Below are 22,438 nucleotides of genomic sequence, written 5' to 3' on the forward strand. Positions count from 1 at the left end.
GAACCAACACTGGTGGTAGAATAAGCTCAGTTGTAGGGATAACTCTACTGGGTCATCAGAAAAGCCATGACACATTTTTGCATAGAAAAATATGAAAAAATATGTCATGACTTTTCTGACCAACCGATAATACCCACAGGCTACAAAATGAAGGAGGTAGCTTGTCCACGGTCACAGAAATATGGGGTGTACATTGTGATAAATTTCTGATTCAAAACTGTGTTTCTCAAGCCAGCCAGGTAGCACGGTAGTTAGGTGATATTCACATGCAGCTGGATCCCACATGGCTGACCATGGTTCAAATCCCAGCCCGGTGGCACATGTGTGAGCATGCCCAAATCCTGGCGAGATGCCAGTGGAGGAAAAAGGATTGTGGTGTGACCATGCCCCCTTGTGGGGTGCTTTCTCTCTCTCTCTGGGAAGCACATACCCCCTCTGGCAAAAACAAAAACAAAAACTACATTTCCAATGGCAATCCAGAACTAAAGTCAAGTAGAGCTTCCTAGTGCACTGACCTATTTAGATAAGTGATGTTAAGCATTCTCACTTCAAGTAGTTACGTAAAGCTGTGTATGAGAGTCTAAAAGAACAGATATGCGAGCCAGCAGATGGCGTAGCAGTTACACCGCTGGTTTCCCACATGGCTGGCTGTGGTTTGGCCCGGTGGGACCCAGTGGCTTAAAAATCACATTTGGCATGCGTGCCCAAGATCCTAGGAGGAGAATGGAGGAGAAGCGATTGCAGTGTGGCCATCCCAGGTGGGGTGGGGAGTGGGACATGGTTGTTTCTCACTGTCTCTGTCTTTCTCTCTCTCTCTGGTGAGTTGCATGCACCCTAAGGCAAAAACCTCTAAAAAACGATAAAAGTATGGATAGGAAAGATGAATGACAAGAGGTGCAGGGAATAGCGATGGGAGTTGAAGTTGGAATTTACACGGGTACATATACAGATGCGCTTATAAGTAAAACCTGAATGGAATTAACAGATTCCCCCCCCCCTCTATTCTGAACTAACAAGCTATTAATCCCTAAATCAGTTTCCTCATTTAATTCTGTGGCTCTGTAAATGTATATTTTTGGAAATGTACCCAAGAGCAATAAATGTGAGAGGGCAAGACATTGGTCGGTTAAAAGGTCAATACAATTACCATAGTTTTACTTTCTCAGACAATCACACCACCTAAACAACAGCCCCTTGGCCTTTTACAAGCCATAGTTAGCTCATTAATATTCATCCTATGGAATAAGGGAGAAGACAGAAATATGGCAGGGCTCAACCCACATCACCCTGTACACAGCTATGAAAGCTACACAGGGAAGTCCTCTCGAGGAACGAGTACTTGCCACATGCATCTTTATAGTCTCGTTATTATCACAGATCTTCTTCTCATATCTCTAAAAACTGTGTGGCATTCACAACCTTTTAAGAGAGCGCCTCTTGTACACCCACCAGTGTGCACTGTAGTGCTTTCTGAGAAGCAAAGTCCCTTGCCAGAGAACATGAAGTTAAGCCCAAAAGCTCCCCCTAACTCTTGCAAGTAACACGGTTCTATTCTCAGACTCGGGCAAAGAAAAAGTTTAAGAGCAAAATATTGTACAGGTTTCCAGATACTGACAACTGGGTTAGGAAGGTAGTCAGTAAAGAAAGGCAGAAATATTCTTATAAGAGAAACGGAATGACCTTGAACTAGCACTGCAGTTGGGCTGAAGCTTGAGCTTCTGGGCACCTAAGTACAACCACTGGGTAGCAGATGGGGGCCGTGTGTGAGAGGGAAAATAGTCCTGACAATCACGTTGATGATAATAAAATAGAATTAGTGGAGATTTCAATCTTAGCTGGCATTTAATTTTTCTCCCAATCCTGACCACTGAGAACCATAGGCGTGTAGTCCCTTTTTCACTGAATGTTCTTTGTTTCCCGAAAAATCTTCCATCCTTTCCAGTAGGAGACAGGTGACAGGCCAACGCGTTGTGAACGCACATCTCTGTGTTGTGACATTTACTGCTCACGACCCTCTGCCAACCTTGGCCTTCAGAACTTACTGGGGCTTCCCGATGGCTTCACATGTTAACTCAAGCGCGTCCCCTTCCCGGGTTAGGCCTTGTAGAGGATAAGTCATCTGAATATGCACTTGAGGCTTATCTGTGTGACAACAACACAAAATAAAATGTTTAGCAAATGGTATCATCAGGCAAAATCAGACTTGCGTGCTGCCACAAACCCCACACTATCGCGCGGACTCTCTCCCCATCCACATGCTTTCACTAACATCCTTCTAATTAGTTAGTAATCCTGGCATTTGCTCAAATTAAATTGACTAATAACTCTAAGGAGTGAACCGCGAATAGATAAGAGATTCATAAGCCAACTGCGCCACATCAAACATTTCCTGTGAAATACATTTTGTTACATTGAAGTTTATCTCCAAACTCACTCAAGCTAAAGGAAACTCATTTGCCTTCATGCTGAGGTGAAGCCAGATATTTGTGGTGCTCAGAATTGATACATTTTATCATATATCATATATTACTATGTGACAATACGTTGTGACACTGCATATTAATAAGTTTGCCTCTTTCGTGCCCTTGTTTTCTCATGGGAAAGGCGACACTGCTACATTCCACTCAAATGGCTTTAAGAGAGAACTCGGAGGTTGTCGGGGCCTCCAATGAAACTTTTTGATATTTCTGTGTAAACACGTAAGAAGAAAGTTAACTGGCGTATACCTGGAGTCTACTATCACAGAACCAACACTGGTGGTAGAATAAGCTCAGTTGTAGGGATAACTCTACTGGGTCATCAGAAAAGCCATGACACATTTTTGCATAGAAAAATATGAAAAAATATGTCATGACTTTTCTGACCAACCGATAATACCCACAGGCTACAAAATGAAGGAGGTAGCTTGTCCACGGTCACAGAAATATGGGGTGTACATTGTGATAAATTTCTGATTCAAAACTGTGTTTCTCAAGCCAGCCAGGTAGCACGGTAGTTAGGTGATATTCACATGCAGCTGGATCCCACATGGCTGACCATGGTTCAAATCCCAGCCCGGTGGCACATGTGTGAGCATGCCCAAATCCTGGCGAGATGCCAGTGGAGGAAAAAGGATTGTGGTGTGACCATGCCCCCTTGTGGGGTGCTTTCTCTCTCTCTCTGGGAAGCACATACCCCCTCTGGCAAAAACAAAAACAAAAACTACATTTCCAATGGCAATCCAGAACTAAAGTCAAGTAGAGCTTCCTAGTGCACTGACCTATTTAGATAAGTGATGTTAAGCATTCTCACTTCAAGTAGTTACGTAAAGCTGTGTATGAGAGTCTAAAAGAACAGATATGCGAGCCAGCAGATGGCGTAGCAGTTACACCGCTGGTTTCCCACATGGCTGGCTGTGGTTTGGCCCGGTGGGACCCAGTGGCTTAAAAATCACATTTGGCATGCGTGCCCAAGATCCTAGGAGGAGAATGGAGGAGAAGCGATTGCAGTGTGGCCATCCCAGGTGGGGTGGGGAGTGGGACATGGTTGTTTCTCACTGTCTCTGTCTTTCTCTCTCTCTCTGGTGAGTTGCATGCACCCTAAGGCAAAAACCTCTAAAAAACGATAAAAGTATGGATAGGAAAGATGAATGACAAGAGGTGCAGGGAATAGCGATGGGAGTTGAAGTTGGAATTTACACGGGTACATATACAGATGCGCTTATAAGTAAAACCTGAATGGAATTAACAGATTCCCCCCCCCCTCTATTCTGAACTAACAAGCTATTAATCCCTAAATCAGTTTCCTCATTTAATTCTGTGGCTCTGTAAATGTATATTTTTGGAAATGTACCCAAGAGCAATAAATGTGAGAGGGCAAGACATTGGTCGGTTAAAAGGTCAATACAATTACCATAGTTTTACTTTCTCAGACAATCACACCACCTAAACAACAGCCCCTTGGCCTTTTACAAGCCATAGTTAGCTCATTAATATTCATCCTATGGAATAAGGGAGAAGACAGAAATATGGCAGGGCTCAACCCACATCACCCTGTACACAGCTATGAAAGCTACACAGGGAAGTCCTCTCGAGGAACGAGTACTTGCCACATGCATCTTTATAGTCTCGTTATTATCACAGATCTTCTTCTCATATCTCTAAAAACTGTGTGGCATTCACAACCTTTTAAGAGAGCGCCTCTTGTACACCCACCAGTGTGCACTGTAGTGCTTTCTGAGAAGCAAAGTCCCTTGCCAGAGAACATGAAGTTAAGCCCAAAAGCTCCCCCTAACTCTTGCAAGTAACACGGTTCTATTCTCAGACTCGGGCAAAGAAAAAGTTTAAGAGCAAAATATTGTACAGGTTTCCAGATACTGACAACTGGGTTAGGAAGGTAGTCAGTAAAGAAAGGCAGAAATATTCTTATAAGAGAAACGGAATGACCTTGAACTAGCACTGCAGTTGGGCTGAAGCTTGAGCTTCTGGGCACCTAAGTACAACCACTGGGTAGCAGATGGGGGCGTATTACTTCTGGGGGATGTAGGAGTGTAACACACACACACACACACACACACACACACACACACACACACAGAGCTGGTCAGTTTTCTTTTTTTTTTTTTTAATTCAAAAAATTTATGGGAGCAGGTTGTGACATTGCACGTACCGATAACAAAAGACTCCTGCCCAAGAAGTTTATACTAAGATAGGCAGCACTTACAGAGGTCCTGGTTAAGGGACCTATGTCATTCTTAGCTGTGAGTCATACTGGGTTCAAGTTAAGGCCCACAGTTTGGGCTGAAATGTAACATAACCTTTCAGGTTAATCTCTGATCTGTGGAAGGGCTACATTTTTCAAGCGCAGCTGATTTGGGCCCATTAATTAAGAAGCAGCAGAAGGTTTGCTGGCCTAGGGGGAAGATTTTCTTTTTTCCCTCTCTTTGTGTAAGTTACAAGCAAACAGAGAGGACATATTTTTCAGCACATTGCACCAAGGTTTTTTACATGCTCAACTTCCATTAATAATAAAGAAGGGTTGAAAAATCTAATCCACCCTGCCTCTTCAGGACCACTGAGTTTGCTTCGGTTAAATGCTCTTTCTTTTTCTTTTTTTCCCACATTCCTAATGAACTGTTTACCACTTGTTAATTACTCACATAAATTAGAAAGAACAAGAGCTTGCAATACCTGGGATTTATATATTAAATCATCAGAAAAGTCATAATGTATTTTTCTGTTTTTCTATGCAAAAATGTGCCATGACTTTTCTGATGACCCACTATATAAATTTATACACACACGCACAGAAAATACACCCTTTAATCTTAATATTATTCCTTATTTTTCCTAATTTATTGTTTAGGTTTCTGGAAAATTATCCACCATCTACTGGATTGTCAGAAAAGATATGACACATTTTTGCATAGAAAGACAGAAAAACACGTCATGATTTTCCAGTGACCCAATACGTGTGGGTACAGCTGTGCGGTTATCCGACCAGCTGGCTGAATGGTAGACACTGACCTTGCTCATTGCTTACAGAAAGCTCCCCCTTCCATGGGCATATCTGTGTTTACGGGCACATGATCATGGGCAGCTGGGCCATCTTCACATCTAGCCTAGGAACCAAAGAGAAGGCCCAGGTGCCAAGACCCACCCCATTTCCTTCCCCTTTCTTTGCCCTGAATGAGGAACTTCAGTATTCCCAACAGGTAGGACAGAAACCGTGGAAGTCCACTGGTTCCTCTAGAACTCAGGGACATCCTATTTTCCCAGGAGGCTCCTGACTACAATATGAATATGTCAGAACACCGAACAATCCAGATGGCTGACTGAATAGCCCAGAGCTCATCATTTATATTTTAATTGTGTTCATAAATCAAATGTTATAACCCACGAAATATTTTCTGAAACAGGACCAGACTCCAAGATTTATTTTTAAGTAATGAGGTAAAGCCTAGTACATTTTCTGGGGGATCATTTTACGCCTCGGTTGGTACTGTAAGACACAGGGCTACAAGCCAGATGCCACTTTCTACCCAAGTGCACTAACCGTCCAGAAATGTATCGCTCAGAATGGCTTACTGTCATTATAAAATGAAACTGCTATATAAAAATAAGAAAAATAGTTAGGTCTGTGCACTTAAGGAACATTACAGTTATAGAGATGGCATCACCAACAGCCAATCAATTAGGTCGAGGGATCTGAGGTTTTCATAATACACTATAATTTAAGAAAAAATCCCATAAAAGACATTTAGCAAGACTGCTGTAGCAGACAAAATTTGCTCACGAGTCAAAGTTGCACAGAGGGTTAAATACCAGGAGGCTTTAGGTCACACTACAGTAGCAACCAATTAAAAAAATAATATTAGAAAGACATTCCGATTTGATGAGACTTTCTTTAAATGTACTTTGCTCTCTCTATAAAGAGAAAAAATATATAAAAGGAAACTCTTAAAGAGGTTAGGATGGCTTGCTGGCAGATTACAATTGATTTCATGCCAGTCTGACCTTGCATCACATTCTATGATCTTTTCAGAAGATGAAACTCAAGATTCTGTAACCTGTATTTCAATTTCCCATGTAAATGAAAAGGCTTAGTCTCCTCACTAGATCCTCACACTAACATATCACATTTTTGAATCTTTTGATTTTAAAAACAAGGGGCTTTGCAGTGTCCTTTTGACAGTGATGTCACCTCTCCCAGGTAGGAGAGAGGAGCAGAGCTGAGGTCATGGGGGAAGGCGTCTTGATATCTTGGCAGGAGATACTGCATGGCAGGAGAGCTGTTATCTCAGGGGCTCCCATGACTTTCTCTGTGTTCCTAAAAAATTTTAAGTCAGGGAATGTAGTCATCCGTGTTCTTTGATGTGTTCACTGCAGTCGGGCCCACAGATGTGAGTGCAAATCTGTTCTTGCAACTGCATCTGAGACACAGGCTTCTCGTGCTTCTCACTTAGATTTCATCCAATATTCTGAAACGCCAGGGAGTGTGGGATTTGATGCCTGTGGGATCAAGTGCTAATTGTTTTGAGTCCTCCCAGGGAGAGCTCAAGGGCAGTGTGGGCACAGATGCTATCAGCAGGGCTGGGTAGAGGGTGCAGGTCAGCCCCTGTGCATTCAGGTGAGGAAGCTTTGACCAAAGAGTCTTTGTCAATCATGGAGGATTACTGTGGTTTGAAGTAGACCGACAATGCAAAGATTAACCTGAGATTTGGTGAGCATTAGGAGCTGTTTGAGCTCAAAGCAAGAATCAACCCCTACAACATGGCTGTCTAAATTGTTGGGAGAGGACTGCTTTGTAACTGAAGGAGGTGATGTCTAGCAATGGGAGGTGTTTGGGAGCGGCTGGAGAGCAGAGTCACACAGAGCTCTCAGGGGGGTGAAAGAGAACATCCTACCAAAGCTTTGCTTTCTATTGTCATATTACGTTCATGAATAATTTTCCCTGCTGTTTATTTTGCTTGTTTGCAAGGTGAAGGACCTCCTGCTGTTCCATCTGTTGTATGAATCGTAGCACTTAAACTGCACTTCTCGAGGACGGCTGAACTATTATGAGTGGGATGAGTCAAATCTGCTGGGACTAACGTGGGACCAAAGAGCACGTGCTGCCTTACTGTGGCAGAATGCAATTTCCTCTTGTCGCTACTTGCGAGTGGTTTTGTGGATGTGAACATTATTGTTTAGCCAACAGAACCAAATTTTACTCCACAATGTGATGCCAGAAAGTTATGTTCCCAATGCTTTAAAAATGGGGGGAGGGGCGTGTGCAGGAAGACTCACTTCTATCTCTTCAAAGTCTCCAAAATATGAAAGCAAACATTGGGCAAGGAAATCCTTCATAATAAGATTTCCTATACAAGAATGTTACCTCTTAGCATGAGAAGAGAGAAGAGAGTTGTTTTTGTTTTGCTTTTCAAAATTCCTGGTAACTAGAATAATGGCCCTGCCAGCACACAGTAGGCATTCTGCTTGTATTTGTGGAATGAATGAAGGAGGAAAGGAGTGCAGGAAAAGCCAGAGAACTATTGTAGCCTGGACTTCTATGTCCTGCTTTACTACACATTTTTTAAAAAAGAAAAAATCAGATCACTAATTCATTTTAGCTCTCACCACAAAATGTAATTGTATCTTTCCGTTGGAGTCAATCCAGCATCCAAATTTCAGGTCCAGCTATTCCAGTTTATGTACTTACTTGCATTTCACTACACTGGATTTAGTATTTCTGGTACATCTCTAAGTGGTATCTTAAGGGAAGTCATAGAAGATGTTGCAGGACCCTTCTTTACAGGTTTTCAGATGTCTGCTTCCCAACCATTTAACCTTCCACAGAATCAAAACATGACCTTGAGTTAAAAACCATTAAGTGAAGGGTGTGCATCGAGGACTAGTTTCACTAAGCATTCGAAGTCTGCAGCCTCACCGACATATCTTTTATAAATGTGGTAGGTCAGTGAGATGTGGAAGGCAGTAAAACGGGTCTCTTTCTACAGGACGGCCCTTCGGATGGCAGGCGGGAAGGCAAAGGGTTGTTTTCCCCTCAGGGCCATTCCAGTCTTGCCCACAGTGTATTTGCGTAACCTTCACTTTTTACATTTTGAGTACTGGTTCCTCAGCCTCATCCTTATTGCAGAATGTTATCACCAACAGTCTTGCAGGTGCTTGCAACACCAGGAAGCACTAGGAATGTGGAACCACCACTACTCTGTATTAACACAAAAAATGGTGAGTTAAAAAAACCACTAGCTTCAATGGCTGGGGGGGGGTCTTCTTGCCTTGATTATTTCTCACAAGGAATAATAAATACAGAAATAACCTCCCTGAAACTCAATTCATGGCTTAAAAAATAATAATAATAAAAGAGAGAGTGGAAGAGTATATTCTGCTAAGAAAGACTAGAGATCAGAGAGAAACAGACCGAATCTGAAAACGCCAGCTATTATACTTTGAAGACTACAACCCAGGAAACGAATTGATGGGAGAGGGGATGTGATCTAGAAACCGCTCCTGGAAACTAAGTTTCATCCTCCAAATGGGAAAGATTTTCTGATTTCCAGGTTTTCTCCTTCCTTCACTGCAGGGCACTATCGATACCAGAGAAACATTTATTTTGGCACAGGCAAAGAGCAGGGTTTGATCATTTCCTCAATGCCCAATTTTCACCCTGTTGAGGGAATGAAAGAAAAATCCAGGCCTTCTTTGAACGTTGGATGAACGGAAGTATGGATTTCTAAAATACCTGGCTACATTCGGTCAATAAAACTCATTTTGAAAATGATGTCCACGTACACGATTAACTGTCAGATGATAATCAGAGCAGGGAAGGCATTCACACACTGATTTCTAGAGTCTTTGTTTTCATTCTCCCTTTCAAAACTTTATCTCTTAATTTTTTTTCCCCTCTTTTACAAATTCCGGCAGACACAAAACCCTCACAGAAAGAGGGTTTTTTTTGCAAAACATTTTAAAGAGCAAGGCTGTGATGAGTGAAAGCAAAAGACACGCAGCAGTAATTCAAGAGCTTCCTATTCGCCTCGGTCCAAAGTAAGGCTTTCTTTCCTTTTCCACAGCAATCTGAATTCCATACTGAGGGTCACAGCTTTCCTTTGAATTCCCAGCTTATGTCGCTATGTGTTGCCACCTTGATGCAACTTGGACAGTTTTCTTTTAACGTGCAGGCAGTGAACTGTTCTCGTTTAAACAGGCTTTTATTTGACAAGAGTACATTCCCTCAGATCTGAAGCTCCACTAACTGTGCTATGATTGTATCACACTCTGCTATAATCAACCATGTTGTAAATTTGGGCAACACCACCTATGCAGACATTTGCAGGGAAAAGAAAATGTACAGAAAGATTGTAGGGTCATATAGCTCAGGACGTTACAAAGCAAAACTGTCCTCTGCATCGCATCGAAGGAGAGAGAGCTTTGAATTTCAGCTTGCGAACGTAATTATTTTCTGTTTTAAACATTTAGCTGCATGCTGCTGCCGTACCCTTGCTGAGTCTCAGAATAAAGGTAGAAAACTAAGAGCCCTACTGTATGTTCTTCATCCCCAGCAACGTTCCTATGAGAAAACCTTATTAATGAGCTTGCAAACGAGCACCCAACAGGGAAATGTCACAAACAAGAGCGGCTAATGCCCCAGAAAATCAAATAACTGAACACTTGGCTGATCGTGGTGCCTTTCATATTTATTATAAAAAAAAGGGGAGGGGGACTTTAATTTACTGATTCTGAAGGGTCAACACCTTGCTGAACAAAACAACTCATTTATTTATGTTCAGAAATCTCCAGATGATAAATTACATTGATGCTAATCACTTCAATACATACTACACAATTAGTATCTGTACTCACCAAAAACTTAAGGATTATTAAAACTACAACAGCATACACATCTGGCTGATTTTTCACATAATTGGGCACAACAATTTCTTCTGGTACCACAAATAAGGGTCCTAACAAACAAACACTGCAAGATTCTGCTTCAACTAATTAGGGCTTAAATCCACAAGGCAAAAGTGGTTCTGAGTTAGAGTTCAAGCCTGTCTTCTAAGCAATACGGTAACACTCCACTTTAAGAGGGCTTCACCCTTCTTTTTATCCTTCCTCTCTCTTTTTCCCTGTCATATTTAAGGTAGGGAGTGTAACGATATACATTTCATTTCCTTTTTAATATTATCTTTTAAAAAGGATATAATTTATATAGAATTCGAATTCATTATCTGTCATTTAATCCAGTTCATATCCTGGTTAATACCCATTCATCTTAACTGGGGTAGACAGAGGTTTCTATAAACCTTCACGGAGCAAAATGGGCCAGGGTTAAGCCAAATGAGCACACCTAATAGCCATCATAGCAGCTTAAGTTGCCCCAGGGTATCTTATTTACCTAGGTAGAATCTAAAGTCCATGGGTGGGCTGAGTATTTGCTGGTGATGATGTTTACTGCTGACAGAATAAGAAATCTTGAGAGAGGAGCTGTGCATTTATTTTAATGTCTATTAGATACACTATACGTAACAAAATTCTTTTATGGATATTTTTACATAGTTCTTTCTTAAGTTAAAGCAATAGAGTGCCTTGAAGAAAGATTCTAAACAGAGTAAACAAATTTGTGAAACCGGCTCTCGAATAACTGAAATTAGAAAAATTCTCAATGGAAATGAACTCCTTAGATGGTAGGCAAAATGAGGTGCATATGTGATTTTATTTATTTTTTCCAGGCCTATAATTATTGAAGGATTTGTAGGGGGTTAATGTCCCATAAAAGGTCAAGAACTGCTAACATGAAGGATTTTAGACAATTTAAAAATGCAAATGTAATGTTACTCCTAACAGGGTGTCCAAAATAATTCAACAAATCCATGTAGACTGGCTATTGGACAAATTATTGGGTTGTTGGGAAAAATCATGGCGCATTTTTGCACAGGAAAACATAGAAAAATACATCATGACTTTCCTTGAGGCCTGATATTATTATTAATGTTTTTTAGGTTGTTGCCATAGGGCATGTGCACTCATTGGGGGCGGGGAGGAGAGAGAGAGAGAGAGAGAGAGAGAGAGAGAATGAGAAATCAACCCCCTAACTATTTCATTATTCCCTTGGGATTTTGGTCATGTACACACATGCACCCATCGTGATTTTTAAGCCGCTGGGTCTGGGACTAGAACCATGATCTACCATGTGGGAGTCCAGCACCTTAATCACCATATCACCTGCTGGCTTCTACTCAACAGATTATTATAAGGAGCTCATATATTCAAGTATCTCTTTTTTCCTTGTGGCTATCAAGATATGGTGTTGCTTCTCTACAGATAAAGAGCTGTAATCAGGGAGTGGAGTTGAACCTCCAACACCATAGGCCAATGACTGATAAAACTTTAGGATCCAGCGACTGAGTGCTTGAACCACCTAAGGTGTGATACTTAGTTATTACACAGCTGCCTGTGCTCACAGAAGTAAAGGTGGGAACTAATACAGAGAGAATTCCAGTTGGGTGTGAAGAAGCTACTTCAGGAATTTCTGGCCAAATCTGCAAAGTTCTCAGTAATGCTCTAGGAATGGAGGGGAGTGAATTGCCAGGTTTACTTGAGCTTAAGCACCTTATTTGAGATTTCAAACCAGACCCTATATTCCCATTCAGATTAATATTGTACTAATTTAAATTTCTTTTTTAAATTAAGGACTTTATTTCTTTCATAAAAGAGGGGTAACCTGGACAGAGTCTCCCATGTAGCGATCCTCCCCCAAGTCTCTCAGTCAGCCAGGATCACATGTGGGTTCGGACAAGCTCAGTGCATTCAGGTTGACCTGGAATCAGAACCCACGCCTGCCATATGGCTCCAGAATTGTGCTGCAGTGCTCTGTCACCTGCACTACCACATGTTAAAATTCTTTGGCATTCTTTAATACCAAAAGAAAAAGATATTTCCCTAAATACTCTAATAAATAGGATTATCAAGGATAGATAAAATGTTTATTTGGGGATTAGACAGTGGCACAGAGGTAAAATGTGAAGCCCTGCCGGGCTGACTCATGTGGGACAGTTCTGGGTTCATGTACCAGACCTCCCTGAGAATATCAGGCATGAATGTACCCATCATTCAGGGTTGGCTGAGGCTGGGTGGATCGTGGTGTTGGGACTCTGTGTCTCTGTATCTTTCTGCCTTATAGAAGACACAAATAAACTCATGACTTATTTTGGGAAAAAAAAAAAAAAGTCTTCTACAAAAAGGTGCCATGTTAGAGTTTAACACTATCAGTAGGGGCCAGCAGGTAGAGTGGTGGTTAAGGCACTGGATTCCCACGTGGCTAACTCTGCATTTTGAGTTTTGGCCCTGGTGGATTGAAAATTATGCCGGGCTGGGACTAGTAGTTGGCATAATGGCTATGTTGCTAGACTCCCATGTAGTCGACCGTGGTTTGAGTCCTGGACCCGGTGCTTAAACTCACACTGGGTGCATGTGTGTGCGTGCCCAAGATCCCGAGAGGAGAATGGAGGAGAAGGGATTGCAGTGTGGCCATCCCCCCCGAGGGTGATTTCTCGCTTTCTGTCTCTCTTTGGTGAGTGCATGTGCCCTATAGCAAAAACCTCATCAAAAAAAAAAAAAAAGAAAAAAAGAAAAAAAAGAAAATTATGCCAGGCATGTGCATACATGCCTAAAATCCCGAGAAGAGAATGGAAAAGGAGGGATTGTGGCATGGCCATCTCCCCTAGAGGGCAATTTCTCACTTTCCCTCTCTGTCTTCGTCTCTCTCTCTCTCTCTCTCGGTTGAACACGCACTCCCTATGGCAAAAACAAAAATAAAAGCAAAAAAAACCAACAAACACCTAACAAAAAAATTCCAGAAGTTAAGGGCTTGCAATATTTTGTTAATTTGAAGTCAAATGAATTCAGATATGGAGCCTTATTCCTCTTCTAGGAAGAACAAATCTCACACTGAATCTATAGAATATGGGAGACAGGGTTTATAAAAATCATTATAGCTGGACTGGCAGGTGGTGTGGTGGTTAAGGGGGCTGGACTCCCCACGTGGATGACCGTGGTTTGAATCCTCGACCTGGAGGCTTGCTTTCTCACTTTATCTCTCTCTCACTCTGCCCCTCTGGTCTAAATAAATAAATAAATAAATAAATAAAGTTAAATAAAAATAATTCATAAAAAATCATTATAGCATGTTATCTAAGGAGTAGGAGGTGTAGTGGCACTTGAAATATTTTGCACTTGAGAGTATGCACTTTTTTTGGGGGGTAGGGCTATATTCTTCTTAAAAGATATTTTGGGAAATGACTTAAAGAGTTCAGGAGTAGAAACTGGTGGATATCTACTCAGGACTCACAAAGTAGCTAATGTATTATTAAAGCTAATGGGCCCCTACAAGGAAAGTTAATGGATATTAAGTTTGCTTAAATGAATTACATATTAACAAAGTCACAAGAAATCTACTATCTGCCAATTTAGATAATATCTGATCATTTCTGTTTTCCCATTATAGGGACATTACACCACAATAGTTTTAGTGATATGAAAATTATAAGCATGATGCCCATAATGAAGCTATATAATGAAGTAGATGAAATGAATTAACAAGAAAAACCTGCATTATGTAACGTTAAATTGAGCCAAGCTCTCAACGTAACAAAAGGTTGGAATGGGATTATCTCTTAGAAGCAACTTTTTATAACTTTCCCTTTTTCTTCGACAATTCAAACACATGACAAGGATTCATCAGGTTTAATAGTGGCCTCTCAAGATACATTCATGTTCAAATACCTAGGACCTGTGAATGTGGCCTAATTCAGAAAAAGTGTATTTGCAGAGGTGCTCAATTAACTTAAGGATCTATAAACAAGATCATCCTGGATTATCCAGTGGGACATACAGAAAATGACACATGTCCTGATAAGAAACACACAGAGCAGAGGAGACAGGCCATGTGAAGACAGAGGCAGAGAATGGAGTCATGAGGCCATAGGTAAGGAACTCCTGGAGCCCTCAGAAGCTGGGAAGAGGCAAAGAAGGATTCTCCCCTAGAGGCCCTGGAAAGAGTATGGTCCTACTACACCTTAATTTTGGACTTCTGACCCAGAAAGGTGGGAGAATAAATTCCTGTTGTTTTATGCCACCAAGTCTGTGGTAATTCACTACAGCAGCCCTAGGAAATTAATATAAGATTCCAGAGAGTAATGCTTCTCCTCTATCAGACACCCAGTCAGTGCCAGCCTAATCCAGCTATAACCTTTGCTTGTAACCTTTTCACTGGCACACTCACATCCCACCTGGAATTCTCAGAGGCCAACTTAGGGAAGCATGGAAGCTTTTTCTTAAGAAGTGAGAAGAGGCTGCATGGCTATAACCTTGGGCCAAGAATGATTTTGGGTAGAAAACAGCCACTTTTCTCTATACAGCAAAAGGGTCCAGAGGAGAAGGCAAGGAGAATGTATTTAGTCCATAGGGCACAGGAAGGAGAAAGCCTCACTCACTAGATCTAGTTTATACTGATTAGATCCACTTGTAAAACTTAAATGATTCCAGTCTTCTGTAACATGACATAATTAATTAATTTCTTTGACTATAGACTATCATCATTTCTATGCCAATTCAAAATTTAGGATGATTTTCCACATTTTCATTGTCATCAAAAGTATTCCATTCCAGTATGCCATCAAGAGGTGGCACAGATCCTTATGAGTTTGATGTGTCAACTTGTTGCCATAATTTAAGCAAATATGGAAGAGAATATGCAATTTCAAACAAAATGCTCATGTAGAATGGGAATAAAAATCCTGTCTATAAAAAAATGGAATACTTTGGATGACAATGAAAATGTGGAAAATCATCCTAAATTTTGAAATTGGCATAGAAATGATGATAGTTTATAGTCAAAGAAATTAATTAATTTTGTCATGTTACAGAAGACTGGAATCATTTGTTTTATAAGTGGATCTAATGCAGCATTTTCACACCCTCATTGGCACTTTGTAATATGGCTGTATTTCAAGAAAACAATCCTTTGATTATCTTTCTACCAAATCAATAAGATAAAAATGTTATCTATACAGTATAAAATGCGCACATCCTCAATGGCTTCTGGACAGTTTTCAAGTGACTGCTACTCTAGGTTCTCAGAGTAAGATACTTGGGTACTCACACTGTACTTCTAGATACCGCTGGGTCTGCAAGTTTCCAGTGACCGCAGGGTGTTCCACCTGGCAGATCAATGGGACTCCATCATCCTCCTTGTGGACTTTCAGCATCAATTGACTGGTCACAGTGTACATGTCTGACCATTCTTCCACCTCCGATTTTCCTGGGGAGACAGAAAATGTATCTAGAAACTAGAGTTGAGTGAATCTTCACCTGTCTGGTTTTTAAATGAAACTTTTTTTTTTTTTTGAGAGGTTTTTGCGATAGGGCGCGTGCACTCTCCAGACAGACAGAGAGAGACAGAGAGACAGAAAGCGAGAAATCACCCCCCAGGGGGATGGCCACGCCGCAATCCCTTCTCCTCCATTCTCCTCTCGGGATCTTGGGCACGCACGCACACGCGCCCGGCGTGAGTTTAAGCCACCGGGTCTGGGATGCGAACCGCAGTCAACTACATGGGAGTCCAGCGACATAGCCATTATGCTAACTGCTGGTCCCACCTGTCTGGTTTTATATCCTGATACCAATGTTGCTATTTTAACAAATGAAATCGAAGTCACTTGGGACAAGGATAATCTGTAGGTAGATAATAATAGCCTATAAAGTATAATAAAATATGATTTCTTTTAATTTCCTATTTTTCAATCTTGCAGAATAGTATTTAAGATGTATTTCAACTCCAAATAATAAACAAGTTGAGTAGCCCTAATTAGAAAATCTAAAATTTTGAGATGCTCCATTGTCTTTTGGGACACAAACATGAAACCTCAAGTAGAAAATTCCATACCTAACCTCACATGATGGGTCCCCAGCCAAAACACTGAAACACAAAAAATTGCACAAAATTACCTGTGCTATGCATTTAAGGTATATATGAAACATAAATGAATTTCAAGTTTAGACTTGGGTCTCATTTTCAAACCTTGCATTATGTACATATATGCACATATTCTCAAATCCCACAGAAATCTCAAATTTAAAATTCATCTGGTCCCAAACACTTTCGATAAAAGATCTGTACACTATTATTATAGAAATATATCACATATCTTTCTTCTATCTTAAAACCTCCTACGACACCAGCTCACAGTGAACTGTTTTTATATCTGGCTAAGTAAGGTAGTTGTCCAGTGATCCGGCTGCTTGAGGTAGTTCAGGAAGAGGGGGGAAAGTGCTTTTCATTCCTACGACCAGCCGAACTTGAAATATAATATATACTAGGCTGTCATGCTGTTTTAAAATTCTAGGACACCATCCAAATCCTCTAAGAAATTCAATCAGCAGTAGAGATATAAACAACTCCCTTTGCCTACCCCTATCATCAACAATTAAGAGAGAAAGTAACTAAATAGATTTACATAATTGAAATTGTAATTAAAACGTTTAAACTCTGAGACTTTGGAAGACCACAAAAATGCAGTGGCAGAGGGCTAGGGCAAAGTAAAATACAAGGCTTTGGGCCAGATGGGAGGCATGTCCAAGAACACCCAGAAAAGGAGAGGGGAGGCTTCCGGATGGAATGAATAGGCCAAGGCCGTCCCTTCCTGAACTCAACACTCCCAGGAACATGGCACGCCATTAACTTTCTTTCAGTGTTTTGTACTTATCGGTACACATTTAATGGCTCAATTCACTTAGCCAGAAAAGCAGAGGGGAAATGAGAAACTCCTTCCTTCTAAAACCATACCTAGGAAATAGGAGATTAAAACAGAACAAGCTTTTTGAAACTTAAGCTGTTATATATAGATTTATCGGTTTCCATATATAGATTTCTACATCCCCTTTCTAAAAGGGCTTATTCTTTTCTTCCCTGTACTCTTTATTTGACTAACAAGCTCATAGAGAGCATTCACCTTGGGCCATAAGCATAAAGATAGCACTTATCTGGGCCTACGTACTAACTAAATGTTTTATAAATATTCATTTATTTCTTCACAAGAATCCTGTAAGGTCTGTAATACTGTCCCCATTTTAGAGAAAATCAAGGCACACAGCCAGAAGCATTTCTTTCAAATAACTGGAGGAATTTAGCCCCCTGAGTCCTTTGTCCAGGCAGGACTTAACAGGGCAACCTGGAGTACAAAGAGATCTGAATGTTGGCCTCCATGAGTACTCAGAATCATTGACAAAAACCAGTCAAACAGGGTATAGTCTGTATCCATCATCTGATACAACAGCTGAGGAAGTGGGCTAAAGATCCAGAAACAAACCTGAGACGGCCGATACTGAGGGACAGATACCTAGGGTTGGGCTCAAAGAGCTGCCTGTACTGCTATCACAAGATCAGAGATAAGGTAACTGAATCACAGATTTCACAAGAAAGGTGGTTCCTGTAAGTTCACAACTGAGATAAAATTCTTAGTTCACTCAGTGCATCCACCCCCGCAGGAAGGAATATAGGCAACATAACTGATAGTGCAATCCAAGGCCAACTGGAATTCGCCATATGTGGGACTGCTATACATTTTTGGAGAATGTGTAACACAACAATTTTGAGTTCTACCTCACTCTAGGTTGCCACGACAGGGTAAAAGCAGTAAGAAATGAGGGTACAGACTTATCCTGAGTTAAGTGGCTACCCCTACCAGTGGTTTCTCTTGACATGAAGACTTCTGGTATAGAGATTTAATTCTTTCTGGGCATCTGAGCAGAACAACAGGTATCACCATGAACCCTCAAACCACAGGATAAGAATACGAGTCAGCACAATGCCGTACTATTATGTTTTGTCCTCAGATGTACGAAGAGACTTCAGAGAGCTCATGGAGGAGTGAAATTAAAGTGTGACCTTATTCTGGTATAAGAAAATGTGAAATCCAAACGTAGCTTTTTCGTAATACACATTACATTTTCCATGAACTTTCTGAAGACCCTCATATTTAGTCATTGATTATAAACCATACCTAAATGAATACTTTTGCCTCAGGGGCATGTTTTGCATTCGTCTTTAATTTCCACAGAGGTGTACTTGAGAGCATCAAGTGTCTACTGATGACTCGCTGCGGGTGATCTGTGTCTCACCTTTGAGCTCAGTGTTCCCTTTGAACCATCTGATGGTCGTGGCTGGCTTACTGGCCATGGCTGTGCAGTTGACTTCGATCTCCTCCCCTTCCACCGCCGTGTCTTTCTGGATATCGATCATCAAGTTACGTGGTGGGACTAAAAATTAAACAAAGGTGCTTTATGAACACAAAATCCGTCTCTGGACACATTATTCTATTCTTTGGAAACTGGTATCACTGCGATCAAATAATGGAGACAAAAATGGACATTCTTGATGGGAATTTCTAACAAATCACTACAGGAGAGAACGAAGAAACGCAAAGTTGTCATCAAATAAAGTGAATGACTCAAAACTGGATCATCTGAATTTCTCTCCTAAATGTATCCTACCAAATGACCAGTCTTCCACTTCCAAGCTATCATTGATCCAGTTATAACAAGATATTAAAAAATAATCAGTCATTTGAAAACTGACCAGCATGTAGATGTAAAAGCCGTAAACACTTTCAAAATTACTGTCTTTACCTGGAAGCCCCTGAAAGCAATATTCCTCCTTGAACTTGGCCCTTGGGTTTCAATCTTCCTATGAAAGATCCAAAACCAACCAGCAAAAATAAAAAACGTGGAGTCCCTTTAAAAAATTGCTCACTTGGGAACCAGCAGTTAGCGTAATGGCTATGTCGCTGGACTCCCACGTAGTCGACCGCGGTTCGTGTCCTGGACCCAGTGGCTTAAAACTCACTGTAGCATAAGAACTAGTAGAGGATTGGGAGCCAGCAGTTAGCGTAATGGCTATATCGCTGGACTCCCACGTAGTCAACTGCGGTTCGTGTCCCGGACCCTGTGGCTTAAAACTCACGCCGGGCGCGTGTGCGTGCGTGCCCAAGATCCCGAGAGGAGAATGGAGGAGAAGGGATTGCGGCGTGACCATCCCCCCTCGGGGGTGATTTCTCGCTTTCTGTCTCTATGTCTCTCTCTGTCTGTCTGGCGAGCGCACGCGCCCTACAGTGAAATTCTCTCCAAAAAAAAAAAAAATTGCTCACTGTAAATGCCAATTATTTTGTAGCAAATTTCCATATTCTGAATTCCAATGTTTTATGTTTTAGAAATTGAAGGTGATTTGCAAGTAAATTTATATATTAAAGCCAAAACTACACTTCTGTTATAGCATATTAAACATATATGTAATGAAATGATCAAAGTGAAAGATTTTGGGGCCAAAATGCTGAATACCAAGTCAAGAGCACATGGCATGATAGAGATGATGATGATGAAAGTAAGTTATCATTTATGAAACTGAGCTGACAGTGAAACTTCATGTAGGGTGCAACCTTACCTCAAGACTGAGCCTCTTGAAATAAAAATCAGTAAGAATACTGAATTCAGTAGAGTGAATCTAAGAATATGTGTCCTGACCACCATGAATAAGCAAAGACAGTTCTGAGACTTATGATTAATAAGTTTCTCAACTCAGAAGAGAAACAAGAAATTAAATATGTATAAACATGCCATCCTGATGATCAAGTTGAATAATAAATCTGATACTGCTTCAATAAATTATGGGATTAAACCATGTATTTGGGATTTCCAACTGTTCTAGTCCGATGTGAAAAATTCTGCCCACAGGAAGACTTTTATACTGAATTGGAGCAGTTGAGGATTCCCAGACAACGATGGAAAAGTAAAAGGAAAATGATTTGTTGCATATATTTCTCAGCAAGGTAGTGTGTGATTGGTGGCGGTGGGGTGTGAGGCGTAACTACTGAAGCAAAAGCTTCTTTCTTATTCACGGCATACAAAGGAAAACAACAAATTTGCTCAATTAGATGTGTTGTTAATGTGATATGGCCCAAATGAGTAGTTAAACATGGCAAGAGCTACCCTAGCTTACATTGGAAGAAAAAAAATAAGCAAAAAGAGAGATACTTTAACATCCAATTTGGAGTCACACATCTGCCAGCATTTTAAGAAACATAGAAAGGCAGTGATAAAAGAAACGGGATGACTTCAGCTAGCGATATCCTGAGCATCGTTGAACCAAGCTGGATGACAGTCAGGTAGGTTATAGATTTTCATCACATATACCTAGATAGTTGATAGGAAATACACAGAGAGACTAGATGTTTAGGACCAACAACTATTATTGCATTCTAAGTGCAGTATAATAAGAATACTGAAAAAAGGACGCTATTGTTAAATCAAATGTCAGAGGAAAAGATTGTTTAGGCCTAAAGTCATATGTGACGAATAACGTATAAGAGGAGTATAAAAAAAAAGAGAAGTATAAGAGGAGATAAAAAGAGACAAGTAAAGAGTGAAAATGTAGAAATGTCCTTTCAACAAATGAAGGAATGAAAGTCAATAATAATTCCTTTCAAGGTCCAGGTAAAAATAAAGATACGGTGATGAAAATAATTCCTGATGTTGACATATGTAACGATTCCCAACGAAAGCTGTAACTGAGTAATGCAATTGATGGGCTTTCCCTTTTCCAATGAAGACAGCAAACAGCTAAAGCTGGAAATCCCTAAAGCAGGAAATCCCTACAGAACAGGATAGATCAGACCCGACTTCATCTGTGTTACTTTGGGAAAAACACTATGATGGTCACTCTGTGATTTGGGAATTTTCCCAATGGCAACCAATCCAGGAGCTGCTAAAAGATTCCATTCTGTATCGCTGTCAAGTCTTGGTGGAATTTAACCTCCAACGTAGTCTGTCAGATCATCGTCTCCTGTGTCCCTGGGTACATTTCCCTCATCCCCTTGATGTTCATGCTGAGCTGAAGACACCCTATCTCTCCCCATCCCAGGCTCTCCTAAACTCCACCACCTGTTTATCTTCAATGATATTTCTCGGTAATTCTTTATCCTCTGCATTTGGTCATAAGGAGGATGGTATATTCTTTCCACATTATTAATAGCACCTGCTAGTTCAAAATAAGGAAATAAAAAGAGACAGGAAGAGATAAAAACAGAGGAAAATTCACTAGTGTCTTCCCTAGATTTTGTTTGGAGACAGAGAATTCAACTGGAAGTGAAATCTATATTACTTATTGTTTGGTATTGTCCATGCTAATTCTCCCTCTGTAGCAATAGATATATTCTGAAGTTCTACAACCCTGAAGAGAAATTCCTAAACCAATGCTAGTTCTTAGGATTTTCTTCCTGAAGATCTAATGTCATCTTTTTAAAAAAATAATTTATTAATTTAATTTAATTTGTTATTATTATTTTTTAATTTGACCGGAGAGAGAAAGGAAAAGTGAGAAACCAAGCCACCAGGTCTGAGACTCGAACCATGATCAGCCATTTGGGAATCCAGCACCTTAATCACCACACCTCCTGTCAGCCCACTAACATCACCTTTAACTTTATGGCTAAGGTAGAAGTATGGAAAGCTTCAAAGCTTCATTGGAAAATGTGCACAATGTAGAAAAATATAGGACTTATTGATTGTTGAGCTCATCATAGGAAATAGCTGAATTTTTTTTTCCAAGTCCATAAATAGTTTCCTCAAGATTGTGACTAGTATTTCTGATCTTGGCCAAGATTAGAAGAAACAGGCAAGGATAGTGGGAAGTTGTTTGGTTTGCAAATATAAAATAAAAACCGATAATATGAATCACAGTGGTTTATTGATATCAGTTATAATGCTGATTTCCCTCAGATTTATTTTTAAGAGCACAGAAGCTTTGGAAAATATAAGCAAGGGAATTTAAATTGACATTTTGAAAAAATAGTGGAACAAAAAAATTTTAAAATGTTGGTCTACTCTTTAATACAAAAGGGTTAGGA

General features: G+C 40.5%; 1 protein-coding gene across 4 annotated transcripts in view; it reads right to left on the reverse strand.

Moving 5' to 3' along the window:
* Positions 1-22,438, reverse strand: part of CADM1 (cell adhesion molecule 1) — a gene marked incomplete at its 5' end in the record, with an annotated part of 74,259 nt that overhangs the window by 45,527 nt on the left and 6,294 nt on the right. For all 4 annotated transcript variants that reach the window (XM_014582819.2, XM_014582820.2, XM_014582818.2 and 1 more), the window contains 3 exon segments: positions 2,043-2,142; positions 15,643-15,801; positions 18,660-18,797. In XM_014582819.2, coding sequence (XP_014438305.1) covers positions 2,043-2,142; positions 15,643-15,801; positions 18,660-18,797 — 397 coding nt within the window.

The sequence above is a fragment of the Tupaia chinensis genome, unplaced genomic scaffold (assembly GCF_000334495.1).
Source record: "Tupaia chinensis unplaced genomic scaffold, TupChi_1.0 Scaffold143824_1, whole genome shotgun sequence".
NCBI classification, from domain to species: domain Eukaryota; kingdom Metazoa; phylum Chordata; class Mammalia; order Scandentia; family Tupaiidae; genus Tupaia; species Tupaia belangeri.